Source organism: Schistocerca gregaria, chromosome 11, assembly GCF_023897955.1.
Source record: "Schistocerca gregaria isolate iqSchGreg1 chromosome 11, iqSchGreg1.2, whole genome shotgun sequence".
Classification (NCBI taxonomy): Eukaryota; Metazoa; Arthropoda; class Insecta; order Orthoptera; family Acrididae; genus Schistocerca; species Schistocerca gregaria.
The window spans coordinates 25,156,961-25,184,554 of NC_064930.1; the positions used below are offsets into that span (position 1 = coordinate 25,156,961).

Here is a 27,594-nt window from a genome sequence, read left to right on the forward strand (position 1 = left end):
TGGTCTGGATAGACGTCTGCCTATTACACATTACGACATTCTTCAACTGTCAGCGGTCTCTGGCAGTCAACAGACGAGGTCGGCGTGAACGCCTTTGAGCTGTACGTGTCCCTTCACGTTTCCACTTCACACATTGGAAACAGTGAACCTAGGGATGCTTAGGAGTGTGGAAATCTCGCGTACAGACGTATGACACAAGTGGCCCCCAATCACCTGACCACGTTCGAAGTTCTTGAGTTCTGTAGAGCGCCCCATTCTCCTCTCTCACGATGTCTGATGACTACCGAGGTCGCTTATATGGAGTACCTTGTAGTAGGTGGCAGCACAATGCACATAATATGAAAGACGTACGTTTTTGGGGGTGTCCGGATACTTTTGATCAAATAGTGTAGCGCGGAACACATAGAGATATTTGCTGCTGTTCACAACTTTTGATAGTCATTCGCCGAGGCAGAATTTTGTGGTAATCGCTGCCCGTTGGCAGTACTTTGAAATAAAGTCTGATGCTAACCTGTTTGGTGTATGATTATTCGAGGCAAGTTATTTGATTTGAGAGTTTCAGGGTCAGTGGTCTGTGGTCAGTGGTGTATAGTAGCACATGGAATATTAAGTAACTGTATGTGTTTCAAAGTGTTTACTGTAAGTCATGATTTCGACGATAAATAGCACTATTTTGCTTAACAATACTCTTCTTTGGTGGCGTGGCGTGAGGTATTTGTAAATGTAATCACTTTTTAAAATTTTTTTTATGATAACAGTGTCTTTGTAACTAATCTTAACCTTGTCATTGTTACTGTTATCTAATTGTTTACGATTATCCAAGTAACAGTATTTTCGTTGTAATTATTATTGTCATTGCCATTATTATTATTATTATTGTTATTATTATATTACAATGGGCGATTAGACCCTGCTCATTCACGCAAAGCTTCTTGATTCTTTTTCCTTTTTCCCCCCACAATACTCGCATTTTTTTTCTGTATGGGCGCTCTTCCTTTCCTCTGACCATTTTGTCCTGCTTTCTTGGGAGCTTCGTTTTCTGACTTAGCTTCCCATCTGCCAACTTTCTGCTTAAGTATCTTTCTGTCCGAAATATGTGAATTATTCATCTCAGCATTTTGTAGATCCTTTTTGACCTCTTGTATCCATGGTATAGCTTTAAGTAATTCTATGTACTTAACAATCTTCTGCGTAAGTCTTGTTTTGGGAAGCCAAGAGCCGTGACCATAGAATTTTAATTGCCTTTTTCTATTGTTTGCTGCAAGGCTGGACAATTTATGTACACTACTGGTCATTAAAATTGCTACACAAAGAAGAGATGCAGATGATAAACGGTATTCATTGGACAAATATATTATACTAGAACTGACATGTGATCACATTTTCACGCAATTTGGGTGCATACACTCTGAGAAATCAGTACCCAGAACCACCAACTGTGGCCGTAATAGCGGCCTTGATACGCCTGGGCATTGTCAAAAAGAGCTTGGATGGCGTGTACAGGTACAGCTGCCCTTGCAGATTCAACACGATACCACAGTTCATCAAGAGAAGTGACTGGCATATTGTGGCGAGCCAGTTACTCGGCCACCATTGACCGGACGTTTCCAATTGGTGAGGTATATGGAGAATGTGCTGGCCAGGGCAGCAGACGAACATTTTCTGTATCCAGAAAGGCCCCTACAGGACCTGCAACATGCGATCGTGCATTATCCTGCTGAAATGTAGCGTTTCGCAGGGATCGAATTAAGGCTACAGCCACGGGTCGTAACACATCTGAAATGTTACGTCCACTGTTCAAAGTGTCGTCAATGCGAACAAGATGTGACCGAGACGTGTAACCAATGGAACCCCATACCATCACGCCGGGTGATACGCCAATATGGCGATGACGAATACAAGCTTACAATGTGCGTTCACCGCAATGTCGCCAAATACGGATGCGACCATCACGATGCTGTAGACAGAACCTGGATTCATCCGAAAAAATTCCGTTTTGCCATTCGTGCACCCAGGTTCACCATAGCAGGCGCTCCTGTCTGTGATGCAGCGTCAAGGGTAGCCGCAGCCACCGTCTCCAAGTTGATAGTCCATGTTGCTGCAAACGTCGTCGAACTGCTCGTGCAGATCGTTGTTCTTGCAAACGTCCCCATCTGTTGACCCAGGGATCGAGAAATGGCTGCACGATCCGTTACAGCGATGCAAATAAGATACCTGTCATCTCGACGAGGCCGTTGGGATCCAGCACGGCGTTCCGTATTACCCTCCTGAACCCACTGATTCCATGTTCTGCAAAGTCATTGGATCTTGACCAACGCTAGCAGCAATGTGTCGATGCGATAAACCGCAATCGCGATAGGCTACAATCCGACCTTTATCAAAGTCGGAAACGTGATGGTACGCATTTCTCCTCCTTACACGAGGCATCACAACAACGTTTCACCAGGCAACGCCGGACAACTGCTGTTTGTGTATGAGAAATCGGTTGGAAACTTTCCTCATGTCAGCACGTTGTAGGTGTCGCCACCGGCGCCAACCTTGTGTGAATGCTCTGAAAAGCTACTCATTTGCATATCAGAGCATCTTCGTCCTGTTGGTTAAATATGGCGTCTGTAGCACGTCATCTTCGTGGTGTAGCAATTTTAATTGTCAGTAGTGTACAAAGCCCAACGTCTAAAGATTAGACCAACTGAGCTATATTGGATACCAAGACCCTACCTGTTATTGTATCTGCATGAACAAGGATGTTATTATAAGTTCTATTAATCATAGTTTCCAGAATGAGATTTTTACTCCGCAGCGGAGTGTGCGCTGATATGAAACTTCCTGGCAGATTAAAACTGTGTGCCGGACCGAGACTTGAACTCGGGACCTTTGCCTTTCGCGGGCAAGTGCTCTACCATCTGAGCTACCCACGCACGACCCACGCCCCGTCCTCACAGCTTTACTTCCGCCAGTACCTCTCCTCCTATCTTCCAAACTTCACAGAAGTTCTCCTGTTAACCTTGTAGAAATAGCACTCCTGAAAGAAAGGATATTGCGGAGACATGGGCTTAGCCGTGTCTCTGCAAGGCAAAGGTCCAGAGTTCGAGTCTCGGTCCGGCACACAGTTTTAATCTGCCAGGAAGTTTCAATCATAGTTTCATATATACACTCCTGGAAATTGAAATAAGAACACCGTGAATTCATTGTCCCAGGAAGGGGAAACTTCATTGACACATTCCTTGGATCAGATACATCACATGATCACACTGACAGAACCACAGGCACATAGACACAGACAACAGAGCATGCACAATGTCGGCACTAGTACAGTGTATATCTACCTTTCGCAACAATGCAGGCTGCTATTCTCCCATGGAGACGATCGTAGAGATGCTGGATGTAGTCCTGTGGAACGGCTTGCCATGCCATTTCCACCTGGCGCCTCAGTTGGACCAGCGTTCGTGCTGGACGTGCAGACCGCGTGAGACGACGCTTCATCCAGTCCCAAACATGCTCAATGGGGGACAGATCCGGAGATCTTGCTGGCCAGGGTAGTTGACTTACACCTTCTAGAGCACGTTGGGTGGCACGGGAAACATGCGGACGTGCATTGTCCTGTTGGAACAGCAAGTTCCCTTGCCGGTCTAGGAATGGTAGAACGATGGGTTCGATGACGGTTTGGATGTACTGTGCACTATTCAATGTCCCCTCGATGATCACCAGAGGTGTACGGCCAGTGTAGGAGATCGCTCCCCACACCATGATGCCGGGTGTTGGCCCTGTGTGCCTCGGTCGTATGCAGTCCTGATTGTGGCGCTTACCTGCACGGCGCCAAACACGCATACGACCATCATTGGCACCAAGGCAGAAGCGACTCTCGTCGCTGAAGACGACACGTCTCCATTCGTCCCTCCATTCACGGTTGTCGCGACACCACTGGAGGCGGGCTGCACGATGTTGGGGCGTGAGCGGAAGACGGCCTAACGGTGTGCGGGACCGTAGCCCAGCTTCATGGAGACGGTTGCGAATGGTCCTCGCCGATACCCCAGGAGCAACAGTGTCCCTAATTTGCTGGGAAGTGGCGGTGCGGTCCCCTACGGCACTGCGTAGGATCCTACGGTCTTGGCGTGCATCCGTGCGTCGCTGCGGTCCGGTCCCAGGTCGACGGGCACGTGCACCTTCCGCCGACCACTGGCGACAACATCGATGTACTGTGGAGACCTCACGCCCCACGTGTTGAGCAATTCGGCGGTACGTCCACCCGGCCTCCCGCATGCCCACTATACGCCCTCGCTCAAAGTCCGTCAACTGCACATACGGTTCACGTCCACGCTGTCGCGGCATACTACCAGTGTTAAAGACTGCGATGGAGCTCCGTATGCCACAGCAAACTGGCTGACACTGACGGCGGCGGTGCACAAATGCTGCGCAGCTAGCGCCATTCGACGGCCAACACCGCGGTTCCTGGTGTGTCCGCTGTGCCGTGCGTGTGATCATTGCTTGTACAGCCCTCTCGCAGTGTCCAGAGCAAGTATGGTGGGTCTGACACACCGGTGTCAATGTGTTCTTTTTTCCATTTCCAGGAGGGTATTTAAGATAAATTCTGCCATACTTCTTGTCGAAAACTTCAGTCATAGAGTTGTCGATTGTCACTTCTTCCTTGACAGACTTGAGCAATAGTTATTCAATGGACAATAAAGCTAGGTGGGACGCTCTGGTCTCCGACTTTGTATTTCGAAGGTAACTTTTGAGTGTCTTCAACGCCGAAAATGGTCTTTTGCCGAAAGAATGAGTGCAGGAGTTGTTGTAATTAATTTCATTTGTTCTGATGCCTCCGTACTACTTCACTGAGATCACAGGATGTGAGATACTGACTTTTGTCGAAATACTGGCTGGTTTCGGAATTCGTATGAAGAATATATCACATAGTTCTATCCTTAGTCGAGAAGTATCAAAACGTCCAGTCTCAGGTAAGTTATGTGTAAGTTGACTATACCTTTCATAACTCGTAAGTAAAAGAAACTGCAAATTATCCGAGTCAGTATATCTGACAGTTAACCGACGCTACACAGTATCAACAAAAGTCCTCGAAATGGACTTTTTATAGCCTTTCGAACGCACATCTGTATCTGACATGTTTACATTTTTTGAGGACCCCGCTACTTTGTCCATATTGCTTCAGCAACCCAGCTTTCCATTCACACAGAAATTAATTTAAAATCCGTAAAAAAAACCTGTTCACTGAAATTATAGTGACTAAATAACACAGTAAAGGGCCAAAGAAACTGGTACAGCTGCCTAATATCGTGCAGGGCCCCGCCGAGCACGCAGGAGTGGCGCAACATGACGAGGCATGGACTCGACTGACGTCTGATGTGGTACTGGGGAGAACTGACTACCATGAATCCTGAAGGGCTGTCAACAAATCCGCAAGAGCACGAGGGGGTGGAGGTATTTTCTGCACAGCACGTTGCGAGGCATCCCGGATATGTTCAATAATTTTCATGTCTGCGGAGTTTGGTGGCCAGCAGAAGGGTTTAAACTGTAAAGAATGTTTCTGGAGCCACTCTGTAGCAATTCCGGACGTATGGGATGTTGGACTGTCCTGCTGGAATTTCCCAGGTTCGTCGGAATTTACAATGGATACGAATGGATGCAGGTGATCAGGCAGGATGCTTACTGTGGTGTGCATACTGTAAGACCTTTGGTACACACACCATCAGATTATTTGACTTGTCGCTCTAACGAAGTAGGCGGGTGTCAGCAATATGTCGCGTGGTCTTATCGTGGCGTATTTATCTCCTGCCATTAGGTCAGACGATACAAATGCCACTTGCACGCTTAGAGTAGCAGATTGACGGTGACCAACTTTAAACAGAACTTGATTAATTTTCACACACATTTATTAAAATAATAACAAGCATAAAAATAACTTAACTTGTTTCTGGATACTATTTAAATTGACAATCTGAAGTTCCTTTGGTATTGGTACGTTAATCTTATTCTCACATATATCTCTGATACTTGACAAAAGTGTCTATACATTTATCTTCATGGCTATGTACAGGAATATGATAATCTTACTAGGCGCAGACTGAAACTTGACTATAGACAAATGCAGACTGAATAATCGAAGGTCTGTACACTCGTTATAATACCTCGAGCGTTCAGGTATCACTGCGCGAGTGTGTCCGCGAGGAGAAAAGGTTCTACGTTAGCAGCAATCTCATTGGCTGTGTTACATATTAATACGCGGATCGGCGGAAGCAGAATTTGGTCCGTCTCTAAGACAGCGCCATCTCGTAGTGCGAAGAGAGACGAGCGCTGCGCCTGCGTTGTTGTGCTTAGCGGGGCGCGCTCTAGTGGGGAAGTTGTGTACGCGCTGACTACGCAGAACTATGTACACAACACTTAAACACCTATCACCTATCAGAGAGGTGTCTAGACGTATCAGGGGTCCTATATGACTCCAACTGCACACGCCCCACACCATTACAGAGCCTCCACAAACTCGAACAGTCCCCTGCTGACATGGAGGGTCCATGGATTCGTGAGGTTGCCTCCATACCATTACATGTCCATCTGCTCAATACAATTTTGAATGAGACTCGTCCGACCAGGCAACATGTTTCCAATCACCAGCAATCAAATGTCACAGCTGATGGGCCCATGGATGTGTCGTGCACTCATCAAGGGTACAGGAGTGGTCCTTCAGCTCCGAAAGCTAATGTTGATGGTGTTTTGTTGAATGGTTCGCACATTGACACTTGTTGATAGCTAGCATTGAACTCTGCAGCAATTTGCAGAAGAGTTGCACTTCTGTAATGTTGAACGATTCTCTTCAGTCGTTATTGGTCCTGTTCTTGCAGGATATTTGTCCGGCTGCAGCGATGTCGGAGATTTGATGTTTTACTGGATTCCTGGTATTCATGGTAGACTCATGAAATGGTCATATGGGTGAATCCCCACTTCTTTGCTTCCCACGTTCAAACTCACTTTAATCTTGATAACCTGCCGTTGTAGCGCCAGCAACTGATCTAACAACTGCACCAGACACTTGTTTTATATAGGCGTTGCCGACCACAACGCCGTATTCTGCCATTTTACATATCTGTATCTGAATTCGTATGCCTCATCCAGGTTCTTTGGCGCTTCAGAGTATAACAGCTTCACAGCCCCCCTCTCCCCCCCACACAAACACACTTCCTCTTTGTCTAGCAGAAGCGAGAGAGGGAGAGAGAGGATTGACCTTGGAGAGGGATGCGCATGCACCGTTAATCGCTGTTGCTGGAATGTTGCTGGAGTGTAGTGTGTATCTGACCAGCCCCTGTGGTTTTCCAAATTGCCGCCTGCCACACTGACTGCCGGTACAGTGTGTTAACTGTAAGTCAGCAGAGTTGTGAGAGGAGAAAGGAAGCATTGGCTGGCGAGGGGAGGGGAGAGGAGCCGTGGGGGGGGGGGGGGGGGACGAGGCACGCCTGCCAGTTGCAGTGCTGGCACTACAAATTGCTCGTCATGCTCACACGAAAGCTTGCCGCCTGCCACACTGACTGCCGGTACAGTGTGTTAACTGTAAGTCAGCAGAGTTGTGAGAGGAGAAAGGAAGCATTGGCTGGCGAGGGGAGGGGAGAGGAGCCGTGGGGGGGGGGGGGACGAGGCACGCCTGCCAGTTGCAGTGCTGGCACTACAAATTGCTCGTCATGCTCACACTAAAGCTTGCCGCCTGCCACACTGACTGCCGGTACAGTGTGTTAACTGTAAGTCAGCAGAGTTGTGAGAGGAGGAAGGAAGCATTGGCTGGCGAGGGGAGGGGAGAGGAGCCGTGGGGGGGGGGGGGGGGGGACAAGGCACGCCTGCCAGTTGCAGTGCTGGCACTACAAATTGCTCGTCATGCTCACACGAAAGCTTGGAAGTAAAATTTGCTTTAAATGTTGTTCGTAAACGAAACTGAAATAGTCATGTACATTAATATATATATATGTATGTTTGTCTACTATGCACTCACAAACCATTCATCCGATTGCAATGAAACTTTGGTGAGTTGTTCGCCGAACGCCCGAAAACAGTAATTGATAATGTTTCAACAGTTATCTGACTGTTCTGTGCGTTCCGTCATTGATTAGATAAAGGCTTGTCATGCAGTGGATCCGCGTTCGATTCCCACTACTCGCAATTTTTTCTTTCATTTTATTTCATTCCCCACAATGTTAAACTATAAATTATAAAATTTAAATATACTTAAACAGGTCATATAGTATAACGTAACTGTCAATCTCTATATATGTAAAAATTGAATGTGTGTATGTCTGCCCTCTGTGCATTCCCAAACCATTCATCCGATTGCGATGAAATTTTGGTGATTCCTTCAAAGTGATCGCAAACAAAATATCTGAAATGGAAACTTACCTTTTCTTGCCAGGCGTTTGTGGTGATACCCCAGGATGATTCTTGGAAAACTGTTCGAATATTCCAATGCTACGCAATCTTTGTCCTGTATACTTAGCAACTCTCATTGAAGAATTGCAAATGGGTTGAAGCAATTTTTTCTGCTCCCTTTCCCTTTCGCAGCATTTAATAACACGAAATATAATTTTGCGAGCATCGTTACGTAATACTGGTTCCCTTCTAACCGTAGGCCTACCGGTACCGAGTGAGGTGGCGCAGTGGTTACACACTGGACTCGCGTTTGGGAGGACGACGGTTCAATCTCGTCTCCGGCCATCCTCATTTAGGTTTTCCGTGATTTCCCTAAATCGTTTCAGGCAAATGCCGGTATGGTTCCTTTGAAAGGGCACGGCCGCTTTCCTTCCCAATCCTTCTCTAACCCGAGCTTGCGCTCCGTCTCTAATGACCTCGTTTTCGACGGGACGTTAAACACTAACCACCACCGCCTACCGGTAGGGGTTTTTGGCGACTCCCGATATGGGCCAGCAACTGCCTCTTCACTCATGTTGATAATATTTAGCACAACTGCGCTATAAAAACACGCAGAACAGTACAGCGCAAAACAATAACGAAGCACACGACAATGGCTACCTTGTAAAACACAGTCAGCTACGTAATGTTGGCAGCAGTCGAAATTGCGTGCCTACCGAAGCCTCCCGACGTTTACCGAGTTCTGCCGATTCAGGACTAGGGAGAGGTCTGCCATCTAAAAGTTTACCCACTTGTAGTGTGTGTTAAATGCCCCCAGGGTAATAGTGCGGTTTACAAATATGAAGTAAGCTTGGAAGTGAAATTGTAGAAAAATGTATACCAAGCAAGTTTAAATGTAGAACAAAATGTGTCTTATCTGTAACTGTAATGGGCGATTGCAGCAGTTACTAGTACGCCTCGCCCCTACTCTGCTTCATGGCACCCAACATTATCCGATTCCTTCAGTTATCAATCAATGGGATGTAGCTGTCTCTTAATTACTGGAGTTTGGAGAGGCGGCAGGATCGTAGTGATGTAGCAACCACCTGGCGGTCGCCTCATACCATCCGTAGCTCAGCTGCTAGCGTCGTCGTATGAACTAGAGATTTTTGTAGCGTCATCTCGATTTCCAAGAAACGTTGGACAGGAAAAGAAATACAGAGAGTCAACAGTAACATTCCTTGTAGACTTGGCCACGGTTCTATGTTCCGATACAGTGTATCGATACGTGGAACTGTCTCAATGTTTCGAAACGGCTATGTTTCTCTGATTCGAAACAGCGGTGTTTGATAGCACTCGGTCTCGTACACCGGGACCAGTTTCGATCTCGAGCCAGACACGGAAACTGTATCGCTGTTTCAAAATAACGCTGTTTCAGTCCACTTGTGCTTGGAAGAGACTAATTGTGTCGAAACAGTGACGTTTCATTTCATTCTACTCTTCTCTCGGACGAGATTCGAGAACGGTACAGATAATGAAACACATTGAACATGTCACTTCATGAAATATTTTCAAGTGTGTCGAATCTTTTTGACAAACGACAGCACAAAGCTTAACGTTTCCGAAAATAAAGCTTCATTTCTAATTGACTGCCCTACTCCGAAGTGGCGTAGTATCTGCTTTATAAACCACAACAAACAATAAAATAACGCACATTATTCGCTTTCAAAATAATAAAAGTGTGAAAAACATTCGGTTAAATTACACATTTCTTATAACGTACACGTGCTGCAACTACAGTCGAGCTTGATAAATGTATGAAGACGCCACTGATACACGAATAACAAGATCCATTGCTGTGGTGGAAAGAAAATTGCGTGTTGTTCCCTACGATGTTTGAAATAATGAAACGACGCCTTTGTGTTATAGCCACCTCTGTTCCATGTGAGTGCGTATTTTCAAAGCAGGGACAAACAATAAGAGACATATGATCCCGTCTTTCAAGCTAGAAAGTGTAAAAAATGATATTTCTAAACTACAACTTAGAATAGGTACAGTAGATCTACACAGAAATGAAACAGTAAAATTTAAGATGATTTTGTTCTTCTCTGGAAAATACGCACTGAATTTGTGTTTGACTGGATTTTGTTTAGTCCACAAAATCTTAGATGTAGCTACCTTAAAAGAACATTTTTCTCAGATTTGTTGTACGCAGAAGACACTTCCGTATTTGCTCACCATTCAGTGAGTTTAATTTTTTTAGTACATTTATTTATTTATGTGTTCGAGAATAATTATCTGATTTATGTGTGTATATGTTTGTCGGTTGTAAATGTGCTATGTTTGGTTATTTTACAATATAGGCATTTTAATACTTGTGTGTCATAGGTAATTCTCAGGCAAACCAACAACAGTACTTTGATACTTTTGTTTTTGGCTTTCACATGCTGTGATAAAAATTGCATTTCGACAGCAACTTAACTTTATCTCTGATTTTCTGGGGAAGTTTGTAATAAAATGATAATATATCTGCTTGTTCCGAGTACTTGAGGGAACTCCACGTACTTGTACTTCAAACAAACTTCCTTAACAAGAATCGTTAAGTGGTGTAAATCTGCCATTGATGTAGGTCTCACAAAGGCATTACACTATATGAATTGTGTTAAATTTTAGACTGGATTTTATACTTCAAGGCAACATACCGCAAACAATGGAAAATTTAAATGTGAGTAATGAAATCGTGAGTGGCAGCCTCAAATGTTAATTCAGTGCCTCGCTTCCCAGAATGCTATCTCAATGAATTATATCGTATGATATGCCTTTTGAAGAGCACATATAGATCATCACTGATGAAACCTACCAAAATTAGGCACTAGAATACAGCGAAACGAGTTTGGCAAAATCTGTTATGTCAAACATACAATTGAAAATATGTAAGTCACATGACACGAAAACAGCACATTTGCTGTAGGAAATTAGAGACTGCCAAGACACCTAAGTGAAATTTTCATACATTCAGCGATATTATTGGCGATCTCACACCTTATTTGTGTTTATATGGCAATATTTTTACAGTAGACACTCAATATGGTATAATGTGTGGGTCTATACAATTACGAAACACGAACTGTTTCACTGTTTCGAAACAGCGCTTCGAAACATTATACTGTACTGTCTCATTTGTTTCGAAACAGTTATGTTTCAGTTTGCTCATGTCTAATTCCTCGAAAGTTTGTGCTGTATACATTTGAATAACAATGGGTACTATAACGGATCTTTTACGTTGGTATAAATTTATTTTATTTTTTGTTAGATGTTTCCGTTAAATATCTGAATAAATTGTAATTAGGAATGATTTAATTAAGCCGAGTAGAGAAGATAAAGTCAAAGAGATGTTCATTGGGCGGACATTGTCGTAATGTATCGTCATTGCGTTGTTCGGTTGTTAAAACAAGTCGTTTGTGTCCCGTTCTGCTGGGCGGTCGTGCGCGTATGTGAAAGGAATTAATTCGAGGACTAGAATAAACTTTCACATAAAAGTTACGATTCGATGTTCCGACAACAGCGGTTGACGTCAGTGTTAATCTGAATTGTGGGCGACAGGATTAGTTTTGACAGATACGTGAAAACGGACGTAACGAAAGTTGTTCGCATATCATCCTTGAACGTGACTTTTCTTTTAATTAACGATTGCGGGCTCATTAAAATCTATTATGTCATGATTAGGATCCATCCCTCTCTCTTCCTAGATAGTGATCATTCATTAACATTTACGTCATAAGAAAAAGGATTATTAATAAAAGTGATGTTAAATGACAATTACGTGTTATCCCGTTAGTGTGGAACCGACGTAATATCTCTGAAATGACATTGATATATAATTTGTGTTAAATACTGAACTGAGATAGGAAGTAAATTGAAATTAGTGAACATTTGATACTGAAACTATAGAAGCAGAAGTGCTTAAGATTTCTCTTCTCTAAAATGGCAAAATAGGTACGAACTTTAACTCAATAGTCGACATTATGTATTGCAAAGACATTAGCATTTCATACTTATTTTGAAGTCGCGCTGTTAAACAAAGGAACGTTGAGTCTCTGTACTAGTAATAAAATTAAATCTAAAACCATAATAAATAACGGCGAACTCCGCTTTAACAAACTGTACTGCGTGTCGTCAACCCTGGAGACTTGTGGGGTGAAATTAGAAGTCGGGCAAATAAAACAAACTTAAAAAATCCATCGAAGCTACAGTGGAGCAGTTATGGATGGCGCCCAACGTGAAAGATCCGTTGTACTCGGAATGAGAATGGTATCGTAATTAACAGAGCATACAATGTTAATCAGAACAGTTTTGCTAGGAATCTTACAAACGAGTTTGAACTAATTACCAGAAATCAAAATGTAGGTGCAGGAGAAAACGAAAGTTCAAATTTTGTCACAGACACTGAATTGCCAGAGGCAGTGGCAGATAACATTCAGGTTGACAATGTGTGGAAGGACGAACTGACAATGCAGTTTTTACAAAAGGTGGAAAAAGACTTATTCAAAACACTTGATGATGATTGTCAGAGTTTGATCAAAAAGCTTCATGATTTCAATCAAAAACCCAGTATGGTTATGAAGAAAATAATAGATAATCATTATAGAAAACTGAGAAAGGTTATGATGATGAACTCAGAATAGATGTGGAAAAAGGGATTGTAGGACCGAAGAAAATCGAACATTCTGATGACGTTCTGGACAGTAAACAATGCAACGATAAAGAACCTGAAATGGCTGAAACTCAATCTCAATTAATCTCACAGCAAGAAGGAATTCATCAGTTTATTGAACCCAGTGCAGTCGAGAACGATACTGTTGTCATGCAACGCTCATGTGACGAAATTAATGTAAAAGCGAGGTTAATTTTAATGTGTGAGCATTTTCTCCAAATTTTTAGAAAATGCTAATTAACTGGATCAATTTAACAACACCGAACATAATTACAGTGCTGACAGTAATCGCAATTCGACACACGAGATGATACTGATTAATTGGTGCAAGGAAGTTACAATATGGACTGTTAATTGAACATAATCAATGGTCACCTTTATACTAAGAGAGGGTATGAGTTGTTACGTTCACGAAATCCGAATGATGCAAGTAATATTGGTTTTTGTGCACAGCAAATATATATTCGAGACTAAATAGTGGGAGAGTTGCGGGTGGAAGATGTTAAGGCATTTACACAGTTCAAAACAGCATTTTCAAATGAATATTTGTCCAAGGATAGGCGCTAAACAATATGTAATTTACTAGACAATGGCGAGTATGTAAAGACTCGCCGTCCGAACTTTACTACAGATGTGAAGAAGAATTTCAAGTGAATGATGGCTCGAAAACACTGTAAGAACAAGAAAGACAAGAGACTTGCACACTGTCTTCGAATCGAAAATAAGAAACATGACTCGATAGGGAAGATGAAATTTTTCGTTTACTTTCGTGTAATAATAACTAGTGATGATTTTCAAAACTTGAACCACATTGAAGCGCCAAAGAAATTGGCACAGGCATGCATATTCAAGTACAGAGATATATAAACAATCAGAATACGGCGCTGCGGTCGGCAATGCCGATGTAAGACAACACGTGTCTGGCGCAGTTGTTAGAACAGTTAGTGCTGCCACAATGGCAAGTTATCAAGATTTAAGTGAGTTTGGCCGTGGTGTGATAGTCAGCGCACAAGCGATGGAACAGAGCATCTCCGAAGTAGCATATAAGTGAGGATTTTCCCATATAAGCATTTAACGAGTGCACTGTGAATATCAGAAATCTGGTGAAACATCAAACCTCCCACATTGCTACGGCTGGAAAAAGATCCTGAAAGAACGGGACTAACGACGACTGACGAGAATCGTTCAATGTCACACAAGCTCAACCATTCCGCAGATTTCAATGGAACTGATTGCTGGGCCATCAACGAATGTCAGTGTGCGAACCATTCAACGGTCTGAGCTGAAGGCCCACTCATGTAGCCTTGATGATTGCACTACGCAAAGCTTTACACCTGACCTGGGCCCATCAACACCGACATTGGACTGTTGCTGACTGAAGTCATGTTACCTGGTCGGACTACTCTCGTTTCCAATTTATCGAGCAGATTAACGTGTACGAGTATGGAGATAACCTCATGAATCCATGGACCCTGGATGTTAACAGGGGACTGCTCGAGATGGTGGAGGCTCTGTAATGGTGTTTGGTGTGTGCAGCTGGAGTGATACGGGACTCCCGATACTAGATAAGACTCTGGCAAGTGACATGTATCTAAGCATTCTGTCTGTTATGTTGCATCCATTGATGACCATTCTGAATTCCGGCAGACTTGGGCAATTCCAGCAGGACAATGCGACACCCGTCACATCCAGTATTGCTACAGAGTGGCTCCAGAAAGACTCTTCTCAGTTTAAACACTTCCGCTAACCACCAAACTCCCCACATATGAACATTATTGAGCGTATCTGCGAAGCCTTGCAACGTTCTGTTCAGTCCCCTGTGTCGTACTCTTACACATTTATGGTCAGCCTTGCAGAATTCACGATTTCTATTCCGTACAGCACTACTTCAGACATTAGTCGTGTTTGTGGCACTTCTGACTTCTGCGGGTGTGGGGGGCTACATGATGTTAGGCAGGGGTACCACTTTCTTTAGCTCTTTAGTCTATAAAGGAATATATTAACGTTTTCGATAGCGTCTGTATTTAAAGTTACATCACTACATTGTTTTACGTGTGAATGTTGAGCAGTGCGAATTTTGTGTTAGAATGATTGTGCCACATCTTTACTTTTCGTTTTTGGGCTGTGTACACCAGCAACGGTAAGGCATTGTTGCGCCAGACCGTGGAAGGAGGTGGCGGCTTCTGAGAGGCGAGATCAGCACATCAGTTCTCGAGCTCTCTCTCTGTGGAGCTCGGCACTGTGTTGAGTCATTCAGCACGCAGCGGCGATCGGCCTGACTGCACCGCTCGAACCTGTTGCGTCTTCCCCCAATCCTCCGCCCCCCTCTCTCTGCACCCACCCTCACAGCAGGCGGCCTGGTGGGCGTTTTCATATCCTGTGACACAGCAGCAACGTGAATCTTCAAGTGCGTGCGACATGTTTATAGTGCCAGTTAGGATTACAAAAAGCAGAGTAGCCACAAGCGCAATGACACAGTGCGATAAAAGAGGTACAATGTAAAACGTGGTTTTTTTGGTCTGTCTAATATCAGATGCGATGCTATGTATCTGGATCTGTGCACTGCATGCCAGTTATGTACAGTTACGTTCTCCTCTTTTCCCTTTTTTCCATCTCTTGCCTTGTTAATTATTAACTTCTGTCTATTTAATTTGAAATGTGATTTTTTTGCGCATACAGGGTGTTACAAAAAGGTACAGCCAAACTTCCAGGAAGCATGCATCCACCCTCCGTTGCAAGGAATCCCTGATGCGCTGATGCAGCCCTGGAGAGTGGCGTATTGTATCACAGCCGTCCACAATGCGAGCACGAAGAGTCTCTACATTTGGTACCGGGGTTGCGTAGGCAAGAGCTTTCAAATGCACCTATAAATGAAAGTCAAGAGGATTGAGGTCAGGAGGGCGTGGAGGCCATGGAATTGGTCCGCCTCTACCAATCCATCGGTCACCAAATCTGCTGTTAAGAAGCGTACGAAAACTTCGACTGAAATGTGCAAGAGCTTGATGCTAGTACTGTAGAGCAATGAGTCGCATGTCAACACAAGCACCAATGCCAACATTACCTTCCTTCAATTGGGCCAACTGGCGGTGAATCGAGGAAGTACAGTACATACGGACGAAACTAAAATGATCTCTAACATGGAAATTAAGCGTTTCCGGACAGATGTCCACGTAACATCTTTTCTTTGTTTTTGTGTGAGGAATGTTCCCTGAAAGTTTGGCCATACCTTTTTATAACATCCTGTATATTCATTTTCTTACCTATACTATCACTTTCGTTATGTTAGCATATTCGCATAACATGGGGTCACAGGTGTCAAGATTTATTCCAGCTGAGATAAAGTTTGTTAATCTTTACGGAGTTTCCTTTAAAAATAATGAACAAAATAGAGTGAAATGTCCTAATAGGTTATTCTGAGACAATACTTTTAGTTGCTGTTAGTTAAAATGTTATTAATCAACATCATATGTTACTTGTATGATAACTGCTTGTCTAACATACAATGAAGTGCCAAAGAAACTGGCACATCTGCCTAATATAGTGTAGGGCCCTCGTGAGCATGCAGAAGTTCCGCAACATGATATGGCACGGACTTGACTAATGTCTTAAGTACTGCTGGAGGGAACTGATACCGTAAATCCTGCAGGGCAGACCATAACTCCATAAGAGTACTAGGTGGCCGAGATCTCTTCTGAACAGCATGTTGCAAGGTATCCCAGATATGCTCAATAATGTTCATGTCTGAGAAGTCTGGTGGCCAGCAGAAGTGTTTAAGCTCAGAAGGGTGCTTCCGCCGCCACTCTGTAACAATTCTGGACGTGTAGGGTGTCTGTCTCACTCTGCTGCTGGAATTGCCCAAGTCCGCCAGAATGCAGAATGGACATGAGTGGATGCAGCATATTGCGGAGACATGGGGGGATGGTAGAGCACTTGCCCACGAAAGGCAAAGGTCCCGAGTTCGAGTCTCGGTCGGGCACACAGTTTTAATCTGCCAGGAAGTTTCATATCAGCGCACACTCCGCTGCAGAGTGAAAACTCATTGTGGAAACATCCCCCAGGCTGTGGCTAAGCCATGTCTCCGCAATATCCTTTCTTTCAGGAGTGCTAGTTCTGCAAGGTACGCAGCAGAGCTTCTGTAAAGTTTGGAAGGTAGGAGACGAGGTACTGACAGAAGTAAAGCTGTGAGTACCGGGCGTGAGTCGTACTTCTGTAGCTCAGATGGTAGAGCACTTGCCCACGAAAGGCAAAGGTCCCGAGTTCGAGTCTCGGTCGGGCACGCAGTTTTATTCTGCCAGGAAGTTTCAATTTAAGGAAGGGTTGCATTTTTGTCATGCTGAATGAGTCTCTTCATTTGGCATTGGTTCCATTGTTCCAGGATCTTTTTCTGGCTGCAGCAATATCAGACAGTGATTTTCATGGTGAAATGGTCAAACAGGAAAATCCTCACTTCATCACTACCTCAAAGATGATGTGTTCCATCACTCGTGTGACGAATATAACACCATGTTCAAACTTACTTAAATCTTGATAACCTCCCATTGTAGCAGCAGTAATCGATATAACAACTGCGCCAGACACTGGTTGTTTGAATGAAAACATAGGGATGTATGCACTACAGATGTGCCTGTTCATTGTCTGACATTTACTGTTGTTGGTCAAAGACACTTATGGTGAATAGCTTTATTTTCTTTCTTCCTGTACAAAAATTTTCATGGTCATAATATAAAGAATTAGTGGGTAATGTGACAATCACTATAACTTTAAATATATTGTTGTGTGACTATACCAGTCATGAATGAGTACTTCAAAGTTTGCGCTGTATTCTCCCTCTCTTCTTGAGTGATTAATTTCTCACTGAAACTTTGTCGCCATAAATATCCATGTAAAATTTAGTTAGTGGGATACATCTATATGTGAGAGGCATTTATCGGCACATATAGAGATATCTGCTATTATTTATAAAATTTGAGAGTCAGTTTATTGAATTACTTAATTGGAGTCTCTATGTTGTGGGTACGTCTGACTTTGCCTACATGGTATTTTAAACCAACAGCTGTCTAGTGAGAATGTCTTGAAATAAAGACTGATTAATCTTGCTGGGTGCAAATGCATAGGAGCATTTTGTTGGCTGCAGTCAGCAGGTATAGCTGTGCCCTAGGAACCATGCAGTTCGCTTGAGAATATGAGTGGACAGGCACTATTTGGTTGAAGCAAATAATCTGTTTTGTATATGATTATTTGTGGGACACTATGCCATTTGCTGGTCTCAGAGTGAAAAGATCGGTATCCTATACTGGCATGCCGAATCTTTGTAGTATGCACAATTAATCAAGTGTTTGCTATCAGTCATGCTTTTGACAATAAATCATGCTGTCCCTGTTTTCCCTACAAACATTGTTTCTCATTGTACCCATCATTATCCTTATCCCAAAGTTATCAGTTATGGGATCATAGCTATCTCTTGTCGGGCCCCCGGTAGCTGAGTGGTTAGCATGACGGAATGTCAATCCTAAGGTCCCGGGTTCGATTCCCGGCTGGGTCGGACATTTTCTCTGCTCAGGGACTGGGTATTGTGTTGTCCTATTCTTCATCATTTCATCCCCGTCGACGCGCAGGTCTCTGAAGTGGCGTCAACTTGAAAGACCTGCACCAGGCGAATGGTCTACCCGATGTGAGGCCCTGGCCACACGGCATTTCATTTCATAGCTGTCTCTTAACCTATGGAAGTGAAAGAGAGAGAGAGAGAGAGAGAGAGAGATGGGTTGTCATAATATAGCATGCACCTAGGAGTCTTGTTATAAGCTTGTGTCATAAATGAAACAGCTCCCTTTTGCCTAAACCCACTGACAGATTCCAGAATTTTGCGTTCCACTGACAGATGTGTGACACTTTCTTAGTGGACTCACATAAAACAGTTATTACTACAATACTGCCATCGACACAAAGATTGCATCCAGTCGTACCATGCCTAGTAAAGGAGTGTATTGCTCAAAACAGTGTGCTTTCCTTTGTCCTCCTACGACCTCTGACCTGATTTGCTCAGCCAATAGTACAGGGACTAACAGCAAAATGTGGTCTCCAAAGAATACAATGAAGGGAGACTCTCCCCACCAATATTAGCACAGTGACCGCCAGGAAAAATTCTAGTGTCACCTCTGCACTGGTTAATTTTTCAAATTGAAGAAATAAGAGGATGCAAGACTGTGATGTTGTCTGTATATTTGGGTAAGGTTCCCTATTATTACAGGTCCATCTGGAGATGGTAGTGGACAGAAACGCATGAAAAAATAGTAGATTAAAAGAAGAGGGGAAAATGCCCTGGCAGGTGTTATGGGTAAAAAACCTCCATGACAGTCAGGACAAGTAGTGGTGGAGTGGTTTGATGGATGTGAGAGGTCATCCCAGTGAGGACATGTTAGTGGTGTGTACCATGAAGCTTGACACCAGCGTCACTGCCATCACTTTGTCAAACTATGTCAGTTCAAATGAACATGGCAGCTGAATGTGCTGTTGTGAAGGCCCCCCCCCCCCCCCCACTGCTCTGTACTGCCACAGACCATCAGTAATGTAGCAGTGGCCCCATGTAAGCTGGAGTTCCTTCTTTCTTCATTGTCTCTCTGGGCTGCATTGCGAGCTGTGCTCATCCTCCTTCCCTAGTGGCAGCCGAGTGGTGTTTCAGCCTCCCTGCAAGATGGCACCTTGGGTGACTCTTCAGTGTGCCAGATCATGTCCACCTCTCTCTGCTGCTTTTGTACGACGTTGACCAGCGTTAGTACCACTCTCACTGGGGCAGCTGTAGCAGCTGGCATCTTCTTCATCAAGTGATGAAGGCGAAGTCCTCCTCCTGCTTCGTGATAACCTCCCCTCCCTTCTGTTAATGGCTCGAGCCTTTTCCCGTTTCTGCACCGAGCCTTTGGTTCAGAGCCACATGCAGCTGATGGCAGGCCAACTCTAACTCAGCAGGTAAGACAGCTGGGAAAGCAGTCCAGTGCAGGCATTGTTTCCCACCTCTACACCAGTGCTTGTCTCCTCTCTCCAAAGGTTGGAAACGTGTGTAAGATATAAGCATGTAGCAATCTGTGTTTCTCTGGGTTTAATGTTAAGCTCCACACTAGTTGATCCAATCAAACAACTGCTTCCTGCATTATGGCAATATTGTGCTGATCATGCCTCACAAGTCATTGGTACTTCAAAGATCCAACTTGCAACTCTGGTTAAGTGCCAGTGACCTGACACTAAAATAGAACGTTGTCTGTTTCCTTCGCTGTTTTAGTGCAGTTTGACTTACCCATCTGCAGACTGAGGCTGTGGAAAAGTTAATATCGTCAAAGGATCATTTGCTAAATACTAATATTCACTTTCGTACCGACATTTTTTCTGTACTTTGCACTGCACCAACAGTTTCATTGAGATAAGTCATAGGTGTGACTCAACCCATTTTCTTTTATTTTTTTATTTTTGGCAGGTATGGAGAGCAAGATAACCTCTGGCTCCTGCCGCCGCAGGGACCAGGGCATGACTCCCTCTGCAGACAGTAAGATAACTTCTGGCTCCTGGCGCTACAGGGACCGTGGCACGGCTCCCTCCACAGACAGCAACGCAACATCTGGCTCCTGGCGCCGCAGGGAACATGGCATGACTCCATCCACAGACAGCAAGATATCCTCTGGGTTCTGGCACCACAGGGACCACGGTACGACCTCCTCTGCAGACGGCAACATAACCTCCGGTTCTTGGCGCCACAGGGGCCAAGGGATGACACCCTCCACAAACAGCAACATAACCTTCGGCTCTTGGCGCCGCAAGGATCATGACAGGACTCACTCCACAGCAGCGCCACCCATGGCATTTCGCCAAACTGCCCCATATGATGACGCCGCCATCTCCAGCATCCAGTGAGTTTACTACAGAGTCAGATTTTCTAGACCCATAGCATGACACGTACCATTACAAGACATTCCACTGGGCTGCTCAGTGTGGGAGCTCATCCTCATAGGGAGGCATCGCTGCCAGTCCCAGTGATGTCACAACTACAACACAAAATCACAGCCCACCTCTGTAGGTTAAGTGTTTGCCTGCTTCAACAATATATTTACAACACCAAGTTCCCAACTTCTTTAAAATACAAAAACCAGGGAAGCTCACCAGGGCACATATGAATGGCGAAAACGTCAAAAGTCAGACAGTCCCACACTCTGGAACTTAATATTGGATTCAGACGCGAGAATCCCACTGTACCCTTCTGGAGGTAGATGCGAGTATTTGTCCATCAAACAGACCACTGCCATGTTCTATCAGTCCATAAAACATTGTGAAGAAGTTTGCAATTCAGTCCAGATCACTGGTGCAAAGTTTGGTTATCAGGAACTTTCACTACTATCGCTTCTCCCTTTTTTTTTGAGTCATCAGCCATGACTGGTTTATGTGGCCCACCACGAATTACTCCCCTTTGCCAATCTCTTCTTCTCAGAGTAGCACTTGTAACCTACTTCCCCAATTATTTGCTTCATGTATTCCAATCTCTGTTTTCCTCTACAGTTTTGCTCTCTACAGCTCCCTCCAATATCATGGAAGTAATTCCCTGATGTGTTAACAGATATCCTATCATCCTGTCCCTTCTGTTTGTCATTGTTTTTCACATGTTTCATTCCTCTCTGATTTGGTGTGCAGCCTCTTCACTCCTTACCTCATTAGTGCACCTAATTTTCAACATTCATTTGTAGCACCACATCTCAAATGCTTCGTTTCTCTTCTGTTCCGGTTTTCCCACATTTCATGTTTCACTACAATTCTGTGCTCAAAAAGTACATTATAAGAAATTTCTTCCTCAAATTAAGACCTACATTTGATACTGGTAGTCTTCCCTTGGCCATTAATGCCCTTTTGGCCAGTGCTAGTCTCCTTTTGATGTCCTTCTTCCTCTGTCCATCAATGATTATTTTGTTACCTATGTAGTAGAAATTCTTAACTGCATCTGCTTTGTGACCATCAATCCTGGTGTCAAGTTTCTCGCTGTTCCTATTTCTCCTACTTCTCATTACTTTCGTCTTTCTTCGATTTACTCTCAATCCATATACTCATTAGATTGTTCATTCCATCCAACAGATCATGTAATTCTTCTTCACTTTGACTCTGGATAGCAATGTCATTGGCAAATCGTATCATTGATAGCCTGTCCTTCTGACAATCAGTTCTTTTACAATTTCTTCTCATTTTTCATGCAGCCATTTCGTTTTAGCTTCCTCACACTTCCTTTTTATTTCGTTCCTCAGCGACTTGAATGTTTGATTCAGGAATTTCTTTGACCATTTTTGTAGCTCCTTCTTTCATCTATCAACTGAAGTGTTTCTTCAGTTGCCCATGGTTTCTTCACAGTTACCTTCTTTGTACTTATGTTTTTCTTTCCAACTTCTGTGATTACCCTTTTTAGATATATCTATTCCTTTTCATATGTACTGTCTAATGACCTATTCCTTATTGTTGTATCTATAGCCCTAGAGAACTTCACGTGTATCTCATCATTCCTTAGTATTTCCATGCTCCACTTCTTTGAGTATTGATTCTTCCTGATTAACCTCTTAAACTTCTGCCTAGTCTTCATCACTATTAGTACTGAGTCTATATCTGCTCCTCCTTACGCCTTACATTCCAGTATCTGATTTCGGGACCTCTGTCTGTGAATAATCTAACTGAAATCTTCCCATATCAGCCAGCTTTTTTCCTAGTATACCTCCTGCCCTTGTAATTCTTGAACAGCGTATTTGCTCTTAAGAGCTGAAATTTGTTACAGAACTCAATTAGTTACCATTCCTTGTCCCAAGCCCACATTCTGATCTAATCTTTTCTTCTACTCTTTCCCCTATAACTGCATTCCAGTCCACCACAACCATTAGATTTTTGTAATCCTTTATGTAATGTATTACCCTTTGAATATCCTCATATATTTTCTCTATCTCTTCATCTTCAGCTTCCGACCTCGGCATGTATATCTGAACTATCGTTGTTGCTGTTGGTTTCCTGTACGTTATGATAAGAACAACCCTATCACTGAACTGCTCACATTAACACACTCATAACGAATCCTCCTCCTGTTACACCATTTTCTGATGCTGTTGATATTACCCCAGACTCATCTGACCTGAAATCCTTGTCTCATTCCTATTTCACTTCGCTGATCCATACTACATCTAGATTGAGCCTTTACATTTCCCTTTTCAGATTTTCTGACTTTCCTACCACGTTCTCAACATTCTGACATTCCACGCCCTGATTTGTAGAATGTTATCCTTCCATTGATTACTCAATCTCATGGTCACCTCTCCCTTGGCACTTCCTTTCTGGAGATCCAGATGGGGGACTATTCTGGAATATTTTGTTAATGGAGAGATTATCATGAGACTTTTCCAATTACACGCCACATGTCCTGTGGGTACACGTTACATGACTTTCATGCAGTGGTTTCCATTGCCTTCTGCGTCCTCACGCAGTTGATCATTGCTGATTCTTCTGGCTTTAGGAGCAGTCTACTGACCCACGGACAAGAGAGTGCCCTGAACATCTGTCTGCCCCTCCACCCTCTTTGTCAAGGCCGTTGGCACGTATACTTGAACTTATGCCGGAAGACTTCCGCCGGTGGCGAAAATTTCCTTCACAACCAGGATTTGAACTGGCTAGATCAGAGTTGGACGCAAGTACACAAGCGAGCATTAGCGATCTCGGCTACAGAGGCGAGTGTAGATGTAAAGCAAAGATAAAACAGTAGATCAGAAGCCCACAGTATCTGTAGGAATGGAAAAGGTGGCTGTATCCATAGGACTGAAAGAGCTGCTAATTGATATAGAAAATTCCAACAAATACATGTTAACAATGACAATATGTGGCAACATAAATGCCTTTTAGACTCACAGATTATAACCAGCATCCTGGTGGCAATCATTGCAACAACATTAATCATACAAACACAAACAACAAAGCTCTTACAACTACAGACAGTTGCATAACTCTTCTGGAGAGTTAAATTGACGATATATAGAAAATCTCAGTTTTCAGGAAATATTTGCAATAACTGGCATGCTTTCTTATTTTCGAAACCATGTCAGATTCGAATATGTCAAGTGCACGAACTTTGTTCTCACTAGCAAATCGCACATTTTAAATTGAATAACAAACAGGTCATAAATAACTACTACACTCCAGAGAGATCTCAGTGGGACAGCCACAATGGTGGCTAAACATACAACGCCCAAACCGATTATTGTCCTTCATACAGTCAGACTCGCCAGCATTGCCACATTAAAACCAGTCAGTAACACACCAAGGTTATTAATGGTACAAGATAAAATGGTATTACAGAAAGGTTGAGTGACTATTATATTTGCCCTACAAAAATAGTTTCATTAAAACACCAGGAAAAACAGAGTAAATTATTAATATGCCTCCTTTCATTGAGGCAAGAAAATTGTCATATTTGATGGAATCAAACTTGGTACGTGGCCCCTTTAATACAACCTTGTACAATCCATACCACAAGTATTATCAGGATTGGAAATGGGATTGCGAATCATGGTTTGATTTACACATACTTAATTTATTAACATAAGCCTCCTAGATCATTCCCCACAATTTTCACTACCAGCAGCAGTTACGTAGTATAAGTTCTTATAGAAACAAAACAAGTATAACCATAAAATGACGTAAAAATAGTTCAGAAAGAACTAGAAAACATAGCTTACAACTAACAGTAAAGTTCCTATCAGAGTGGGCCAGTCCCTTAATAGCATTTAAATACTACACGGCTGAAGTTTCTATTTTACGCCCAGTATGTGACAGGGTGGGAATCGCATAAATCAAAGTTAGTTTAGAGGAGTGTGTCAGGTTTCTTCACACATGAGATGGAAGTGTCAAGATGACTGGCAGGTTTGCCGTTAACGATCGCAAGTAGACAGTCATTTAAAGCACATACAGAACACGTAGCTGTATACGAGTAGAACACAAGCTGTCTCACGTGACTGATGCATCCGGACAGAACAACGGGAAAAAATTGACCTGCAGCAACTTCTCCTACTCTAGAATGAATCAGTCATCCATTAAATCGCATCTAGTTACAACTCTATCTCAATCTATCACCCCATCCGCTCTCTGTTAACCTTTAACGCAGATGCGAGTAAGTTCAGAAGTGAATGGTTCTCTGTCCTCCAAAAAGGCAACAAATACAGTAGTCAACTCGAGTGTAACACTGGTACCTCAATAGACATGCAGTATAATACTGCCTCGACAGAAAAAAATTGACTGCCTCCCTGATTCGATCCGTTTCGATGTCGACGTTTTCTCGGATTCGTCTTGTTGCGGCATAGTTGTTCCCATGTAGAAATTGTTCGGCGCGGACTAGAAGATACACAAGTACTTGCTAATTTCCTTGCATTACTGTTCGGTCAATTTATGCCTGTTCCCTCGTCATTTTTCGCAGTTCTATCAATTTTATGTCAGATCTATCCATGCGATCATGACATAATTTCTCGTTTTGTGTTCTAAAATTGCTTTTGAATGTAGCACAGCTGCCAGCACCCAGCCCAGATGCACTGACTGGAAGGTGTAATATAGCACTGTTCTCCACATTCGGAGAGCGTTTGCTGTTTTCTGTATGTCTGTGTGCATGCATGCCTCTGGCGGCCACGGCCACGATGGCGTCGGGGCCAGGGGCAGCAGTGCACACCTGTTCCACTTGAATAGTGGCCAGATTTCTAGTGCACGATCTGCCACATCTGTATACACATGCGGGCTATATGCTGCAACTCCACTCCTGGAAACTGAAATAAGAACACCGTGAATTCATTGTCCCAGGAAGGGGAAACTTTATTGACACATTCCTGGGGTCAGATACATCACATGACCACACTGACAGAACCACAGGCACATAGACACAGGCAACAGAGCATGCACAATGTCGGCACTAGTACAGTGTATACCCACCTTTCGCAGCAATGCGGGCTGCTATTCTCCCATGGAGACGACCGTAGAGATGCTGGATGTAGTCCTGTGGAACGGCTTGCCATGCCATTTCCACCTGGCGCCTCAGTTGGACCAGCGTTCGTGCTGGACGTGCAGACCGCGTGAGACGACGTTTCATCCAGTCCCAAACATCCTCAATGGGGGACAGATCCGGAGATCTTGCTGGCCAGGGTAGTTGACTTACACCTTCTAGAGCACGTTGGGTGCACGGGATACATGCGGACGTGCATTGTCTTGTTGGAACAGCAAGTTCCCTTGCCGGTCTAGGAATGGTAGAACGATGGGTTCGATGACGGTTTGGATGTACCGTGCACTATTCAGTGTCCCCTCGACGATCACCAGAGGTGTACGGTCAGTGTAGGAGATCGCTCCCCACACCATGATGCCGGGTGTTGGCCCTGTGTGTCTCGGTCGTATGCAGTCCTGATTGTGGCGCTCACCTGCACGGCGCCAAACACGAATACGACCATCATTGGCACCAAGGCAGAAGCGACTCTCATCGCTGAAGACGACACGTCTCCATTCGTCCCTCCATTCACGCCTGTCGCGACACCACTGGAGGTGGGCTGCACGATGTTGGGGCGTGAGCGGAAGACGGCCTAACGGTGTGCGGGACCGTAGCGCAGCTTCATGGAGACGGTTGCGAATGATCCTCGCCGATACACCAGGAGCAACAGTGTCCCTAATTTGCTGGGAAGTGGCGGTGCGGTCCCCTACGGCACTGCGTAGGATCCTACGGTCTTGGCGTGCATCCGTGCGTCGCTGCGGTCCGGTCCCAGGTCGACGGGCACGTGCACCTTCCGCCGACCACTGGCGACAACATCGATGTACTGTGGAGACCTCACGCCTCACGTGTTGAGCAATTCGGCGGTACGTCCACCCGGCCTCCCGCATGCCCACTATACGCCCTCGCTCAAAGTCCGTCAACTGCACATACGGTTCACGTCCACGCTGTCGCGGCATACTACCAGTGTTAAAGACTGCGATGGAGCTCCGTGTGCCATGGCATACTGGCTGACACTGACGGCGGCGGTGCACAAATGCTGCGCAGCTAGCGCCATTCGACGGCCAACACCACGGTTCCTGGTGTGTCCGCTGTGCCGTGCGTGTTATCATTGCTTGTACAGCCCTCTCGCAGTGTCCGGAGCAAGTATGGTGTGTCTGACACACCGGTGTCAATGTGTTCTTTTTTCCATTTCCTGGAGTGTATGTTGGCACTGGCTACACATATCACACAAGTACCGTTACAATCGCGAGCAGATTTCTATACCATACTCTGCAATGTCAGCGTGCGCATCACACACGCACGTGGTGAGCGGTAGAACAGTTTTTCTATAGCGTCTGCGAGGGCGAGTCGCTCTTCGTAGGAATGCAGAGAGGGATGGGAATTACGTCAGCGGTGGTGAACACACACATGCGATGCCCAGAGGACGACTTGGTGCTTATTTAGATAGAGATGCTACGTCCATGTGCTCGTGCAACTATAGGATGTGACGTCACTATCTGCGTTCAGGCTAGGCACGTCAGACGTG

At 44.3% G+C, this 27,594-nt stretch overlaps 1 protein-coding gene across 2 annotated transcripts in view; it reads left to right on the forward strand.

Annotated features, from left to right (window-relative positions):
• The window catches only part of LOC126295204 (ankyrin repeat domain-containing protein 65-like), a 76,525-nt gene that overhangs the window by 37,588 nt on the left and 11,343 nt on the right, over positions 1-27,594 (forward strand). Inside the window, exon 2 of one of the 2 annotated variants that reach the window (XM_049987519.1) lies at positions 20,520-20,949. In XM_049987519.1, the coding sequence (XP_049843476.1) occupies positions 20,522-20,949 (428 nt within the window). In that variant the 5' untranslated portion in view covers positions 20,520-20,521. The remainder of the gene's footprint in view (positions 1-20,519; positions 20,950-27,594) is intronic. The other variant, XM_049987520.1, reaches the window with a different exon arrangement.